This window comes from Apium graveolens, chromosome 5 (genome assembly GCF_009905375.1).
Source record: "Apium graveolens cultivar Ventura chromosome 5, ASM990537v1, whole genome shotgun sequence".
NCBI lineage: Eukaryota > Viridiplantae > Streptophyta > Magnoliopsida > Apiales > Apiaceae > Apium > Apium graveolens.
In genome coordinates, this window is record NC_133651.1 from 296305997 (window position 1) to 296313148 (window position 7152).

The 7152-nt window shown below is 36.1% G+C and overlaps 1 protein-coding gene across 1 annotated transcript; it reads right to left on the reverse strand.

Annotated features, from left to right (window-relative positions):
- Positions 1–2051: 2051 nt before the first annotated feature.
- LOC141661069 (uncharacterized) lies at positions 2052–3377 on the reverse strand. Its single transcript, XM_074468051.1, has 3 exons — positions 3352–3377; positions 2731–2934; positions 2052–2664 (listed from the first exon to the last, which is right to left on the reverse strand). The coding sequence occupies exons 1-3, from the start codon at positions 3375–3377 to the stop codon at positions 2052–2054; spliced, it is 843 nt and encodes a 280-aa protein (XP_074324152.1).
- Between the last annotated feature and the right edge of the window lie 3775 nt (positions 3378–7152).

Consider the following 7152-nt stretch of genomic DNA (forward strand, 5'->3'; position numbering starts at 1 on the left):
TACTATGTGTACCTTGTTAGTGACTAACTCTTGGTATGATCACATGCTAAAGATATTACATGCGTAATGTCACTTATGAAGAGCTTATTTCTTAACACACACTTATTGTGCTCTTAATCGGAGACTTAGATATGCTTGTTTTTTGAGGGGTAGCCGCTTGTTGATGATTAGAATTTTGACTATTCTCTTTTGAGTCTAGTACGTAAACACTTAAGTTTGGGGAAGTTATGAGGTGTAAATGTCTTTAAAAAATGCAAAAAAAGAGAAAATATATATAGATGCATAAATAGTAGCAATAAATTACACTCTAAAAATTATAGTATGATTGACTAGGTTGAGTTCATTAATACTTGAGTAATTAAGTCTAAGGGGACTTTGTTCCTATTAACCTAAAGCCTTTTATTTTTCAGGATTGCTGACCCAATACTCGCTACATGGGTATTAGTGCATAAATCTTTAGGGATCTCGACCATTGCATAGTTAAATAAACCATTTAATATATATGTGTCGTAACTCACTTACATTGAGGAGCCACCCAACCTTAGACCGAGCTTGTGAAGTCTTATGAGGGTTGTAACTCACTTATACTGAGGAGCCACCCAACCTTAGACCGAGCAGTAAAAAAACCATATATATATATAGTAATAATATTGTAGAAATAAAGAAAGACATGGAAATCCCTTGTTAAACTTGAACGATAGCTAGTGATAAGTAACGAAGTGTTTAAGATCTATTCTATTACTCAACTTGGGGCTATTAACTCGCATGACTTGTCATGTTGAAACTTGTGTGTCTTTGTTTTTGGTTCATTAGAGAGCATTTTGTGAAGCTAAGCGCGCGCGCGCACACACACACAATTTGTACTTCCTTTAACTATACAGTGATATTGTGTGAACTTGATTATGTCTAAACTTGGTGCATGAGCTGAGGGTTATTTCTAACTTGACATTAACTATTATAGTTGAGATCTTTGTATTTAGATCATTTAGTTGTGTTCATGCAGTTGCATGTTACATGAGCTAGATGGATTTTATGGGTACATTCACTATAGGCACTCACGAGACCTTACTCGTCCGCTAGGGCTACCTTGAGGTTTAAAGGGCATGTTGCATATGTTAAATGAAATCGTGATCACCTTACGAATATGATATTAGTAGTAGTTATATTATATTAGCTTGCCCAAGGACGTTCAAAATACCAAGTGTGAGGATATTTGATAGAATATACATTGGGAATTGAAAAATAAGCTCCAAAAATTACTATTTAAGCCCCAAGTGTCTTGTAATGACATAATTGCCTATGATGAAGACAAATTCAATGAATTCCACTTGTTAAAAACATGGGCAAATGTGTAATAAAAATGACCTAATTTTATATTTGAAGCCTAAATAGTAAAATGAAGAGTTTATTTATCAATTCCCTATATATTTAATTATATATTCTAAGGGATTTTATGTGCATATTTATACGATTTTGTATTTAATTGAGTTATTTTTAATATTATTTTAGTGTTTAATGATAGAAAATAATTATTCTCAAAGTTGGAAGGGATTTGGACTATTTGGGCTAAAATCATATGAAAATTTGGATTTGTTGGAGGGCTTGTACAACAACCGTTTAGGCCTTAACTTGAGTTCTGGACATCAGATTTGGGCCATCTACTAGTCCACGCGAAGCTAAAGGAATATCTTCAATTTGGAGGTGTTCTCATATTTTATTTTGGACTGGATCATCTCGTAAATAAGCCTGGAAGTTGGGCTACGAGTTTCACAACAAAAATCCAACTAGTTCTAGTAGAAAGATTGTATTTTTCCTAGAGGATATTTAAAAACACGTTTATATTAGGTTTTATATTTAATATTCAAATTTATCGGAGGGAGCTTGTATTATTGAGATTGAGAGAGAGGAAGAGAGGTAGAGAGAACTTGAAAAAGGATTAAAGGGATTAACTCCAAGTTTGAAAGATTTCATCAAGTTGTATCTTTATTAACTCTACACTCTTGTAATCATGGATAAAGTTTTTTTTTGAAACAAAACGTACTTGCATTACTTTAAACTTCCTCAGAAGCAATATTACAAATAATAAATTCTGGAGCAGTAAATAACCACTCTTGAAGACCTGACATAGAATACGTAGCTTTTGCTAACAAGTGTGCTACCGTATTCGCAGACCTAGGGACAAACATCATTAACACTTTATCAAAGTGTTTAAGAATATCTCTACAATCATCAACAATCGTATGAAAATAAGATTGTCCACCCTCTCCATTAACAGCTTCCTCCAAAACCTTAGAATCACTCTCGAAGATACACTTACTTTGTCGCCAATTCTTTATCCACAGTAAGGCTTCTCTTAAGCCTATTACCTCAACTTCCCTTGACTGTAGACAGCCCTGCACCACCTGACTTCTAGCTCGCATAAAATGGCCACACTCATCTCGGATAACACATCCCACTCCCATCTGCCCAGTCCTTAACATACACACGACATCTACACTGATCTTAAACCACCCTTCAGGGGGTTTACGCCATGTTCGACTACCAGAATCTGTTCTTTTTTGCATATCTTCCCTTGCACGGTTCCATTCTTCTAACATGTTAAACATCCTGGCCTTAACTCCAAAACTTGAGGTATTTATACGGTTCCAAACCCAGCCATTTCTCCTGTACCATAGATTCCAACACATCAATCCAACTAACCCACTTCGCTGCTGTCCACCATTCTAATACACTCGTTTTAGAAGTGTCATAACATTATCCCCTGGTAAAACAGTGACCAGTTCAGCAAGGCCAACCTTTTCCCACAATTCCCTAGCAAAACAACATTGAAAAAGAATATGCATATCATCCTCCTCAGCCATTTGACACCACGAACATACCGTACTAATCTCGACATGTTTCCCAGCCAAAGCAACAGATGTAAGAAGCACACCTCTGCAAATATACCATAAAAAGTTTATAACCGTACCTGGTAATTTTAATCCCCACAGCTTTTTCCAGAACAACTTCTCTGGACACTCACTCTCACCTCGAATGTGTCTATAGCATGATTTAACTGAAAACTCCCCTTTCTCATCAAAAAGCCAGAACTAAGAATCCCTCTTACTAGTTCTTGGAATTGGAATCTTCTTTATCAACTCACAATCTCGAACATTACAAATATCCTGCAGCACTTCTTCATCCCATGATCTCTTACTCTCATCCATCAAATTCTCCACATTTGTGTCCTGTAACTCTTCCAGCATATCCGTTGTGAGGTATCCATTCAAAGGCTAGGTAGCCATGACACCTTTCAGATTTTTGTATCTCTTCCATCCCCAATACGGCGTCTACATCCTTGTTTTATCACACCTTGAGCCTCCATTAAACTCCGCCATACGTAACTAGGATTGTTCCCAAGATTTGCATCTAGAAAATTTGAGTTGGGGAAATATCGAGCACACAGTAAACTTGTTACTAATGGATTTGCATTATTTATCACACACCAAGCCTATTTTGCTAACATCGCCACGTTAAACTCCTTTAACCTCTTGAAACCCAGCCCACCATCCTCTTTAATTGTACAAAGTCTCTCCCAAAATATCCATTTGATCCCTCTACCTGGACTTCCACCCCCACCAAAATGCATTCATGCTCTTCTCAATTCTATCACACGCTCTTCTCAATTCTATCACACACCTCCAGAGGTATCAACAACATACTCATCCAAAATTTAGGAACCACTTAAGCTGCCGTCTTTAATAAGGTCACTTTACCTACCTTAGATAAAGTTTGATTTTGCCAAAGTTGAAGCTTTTGATTAACCTTTTCAGACAGAAAAGAAAAGGTTACAATTTTCCTCCTACCCACATACATGGGCATTCCCAAGTACTTGCCTGGATTCTGAACTTCCGTTACTCCCAACTGCTGACACACCTTCCTTCTATCTTTTTTAGTATTATTCGAAGAAAAATTAACTGATGACTTCGTATAATTGATCATTTATCCCGATATACCCTCATATCTTTCCAGTATTCGCTTCATAACATTTGCTTCTGTCCTCGTGGCTCGAAAGAAGAAATAACAGTCATCCGCGAATAATAAATGTGATATCGTATGTGCATTCCGAGCAATTCTACATGGATAAAGTTTATATATTCAACAAATAAAAAATATTTACTAGTGACTTGTATAAAGATTTCCAATTTTTTAATTTAAATTTAAGATATATTTTAAGTAAAATGATTGATTTAATTATAATAGAAATATAAATTAATATTTTTATATAAATAATAGACTTTTTAAAATAAAATCATCTATCATCCTTTTAAAAAATCTTCACATATTTGATAGAATGAAAGATAGTCGATGAGAGTTTTCATTTTGGATAAAGTGAGAATAATAAAGAATAACATATTCATAGCAAATTTACAGATTGACTAGTCTTGTACATAAGAAGTTAAGTAGTATTGCCTTATATGTACCTCAATTTAGGGGAAATGGAAATGTCATTTCCTGCTTATAAATATTATACTAATAGTTTTAATCGCAGGTGTACAAACCCCATTATACTATTTTCCTATTTCTATACATGTATTTGATTTTTTTTTTGATTTTTTAATTTCCTATAAAATAATATTTTAATTCATTTTTGTTATGGATTAAGAACAAAGGTATATTAATTGCTGTATTTATTACTAAGGTTCGGAAACTCAAGGTCTTTAATGGCTGCTCTCGTATTTCATAACTTAACTCTGCCTTTACGAGATGCTTACGTATCTCTGTGAATTAGAGAATTAAGCCAAAAATGTAGTTCTACTTGGGGGTGAGACCTCTTATATAGGTGTTGGGAGTCCTTGAATTGGACTTGGGTTAGGAGACTTGATGGGCAAGTCTCATAATTAGAATGGACTTTGAAGTCCTAGGAAGTAGGAAACTGATTCCTTATCCTATCAGGTCCTTTGGGGGCTAATCTTCAAGGATTTATATCCTCATTGGGACTCATCTTGATAGCTGATTTATCCTTTATTAATTAATTACAAAATTAATTAATATTCAGGGTTTTGGGCCCTTCCTAATTGGGCTTCGTTATTGGACCGCATCTGGTCTAATTAATTTTAACACCAATTATATTCCTAGGATATTTTTGGGCCCCTACCAAGGGTCTTGGGCCTCTTCTTAATTGTCAGCCCAATGTTAATATAATTACTGCGATATTAATTACGCAATCAGGGTTTATTTTTATTTCCTATCATTTGCCCCCAACTTCTGGGAAATCGTAAATTTTTTTGCAGAAGTTAAGTCCATTCGTTCCCTTTATTCCTATTACTTAGGAATTTATCTGGTATTTTTCCCTTAATTTCTGAGTTTCACATGAATTTTTCCTTAATATTTAGGAACTTTTCCATTAATTTTCAGAATTTATCCTTATTTTTTGGATTTATTCTCAATTTCTGACACATAATCAATCAGGAGAAATGCAAAATCGATCAGGATTCTTGATCGAAATCGATCAAGATTCTGATCGAACTAACTGCCAATCTGTCCCTCTAGTCGATGGAATTTTGACCAGGAATCACGCAAAATTGACCAGGAATCCTGATCAAAATCGATCAGGATTCTGATCGAACTAGATTATAATTTGTCACTCTGGTCTATGAAATTTCGACCAGGAACCTGATCGAAATCGATCAGGATCCTGATCGAATTGAGTGTATTTTTGACAGTGAGGTCTGAGGTGGAGTAGGCCATGAATCCTGATCGAAATCGATCAGGATTCTGATTGAATTAAACATGCTTCTGCCTTTTTGTTCGATTGAAAATTCGATCAGGATTTTATCCTTTATCGATCAAGGCTTTGATCGAACTAAGTGACTTTTCCCCCCTTTAATCGAATAAAATTTCGATCACAGTTCTTCCTTTTTCGATCAGGACTCTGATCGAACTAAGTGATATTTTACCCCCGTAATCGAATGAAATTTCGATCACAGTGCTTCCTTCTTTCGATCAGGACTCTGATCGAACAAAGTGATTTTTTACCCTTGTAATCGAATAAAATTTCGACCAGGGTACTTCCTTCTTTCGATCAGGGCTCTGATTGAATAATTTCTTCAAAATTCTGGTCGATTTTTGACCTTTCAGTTTATGTTCCTGCTTTCAGAATATCCCTGAAGCTTCCCTGTTGGTGGGCTTTTCTCAAATTGGGCCTTGCCTTATGGGCTTTAGGCACTTCGTATCTCGAGATTTTCGACTATAAAAGAGAAGTGAGAAGTGAGAATCCTCATTTCACTTCTTATTTCTCAAACTACTCTCAAACCTCTCTCAAGCTTCTCTCTAGAAAGGCAATTTCCGGCGATCTCAGCCACCACAGCTCCACCATCTTCAGACTTTTCTGGGTTTCAAGCCTTCATCCCAAGAACATTAATTGCGTATCACGATCTAATTCGACTAGGAAAGATGAATTCTTCCAAGAGAGGTACTGCAATTCAAATCCAATCTCCCTGTACTTCTCTTATTGATATGATAAATTCTAGAGGAGATGAATATCCCTCTTTATCTTATTTAGATTCATATAATCATGGTAAAACTTTCCACGAATTTGAGGGTAGGATTGAGGCTTTAAACACCATGTATAAACTTCCTCCCCACCTTAGGATTACCGCGGCCGCCCCAGGGGATAGGACATGTAATTGGGAAGGTGATACACTGTTTATTTATCGAGGAGCCCTAACCGCAGGTCTTAGGTCCCGTTTCATAAATTTATCCCTCGTTTGCTCGCAGATGTAAAGATAAACCCATGTCAGCTCCCTCCTAATGCAGAGAGGAATATTATTTGTTTTATGGTTCTATGTCTTAGGAATAAATTTCCCCTTTCCGTAGCTGTCTTTAGAAAACTTTTCCAGTTTTATAACGGTTCTTTATCTCAACCGAGCTGGGTTTTAATACGTCAACGACCCAAAATTCCCCACATTTTTTATGGTAACTCCATAGTTGAGAATAACCCCAAGTGGAGAGATGAGTTTGTTAGGCTGACTTGGGCTGGGGGTGATTGGGTCACGCTCTTCCCTAGGTTTTTTTATAAAGTGTCAGATGGTAGTCCCGCTAGCATTAGGCTAACTGATGAGGAGGAGGTGGCCTATCAAGCCCTTATTTCGGATGATGGGAAAATAGATA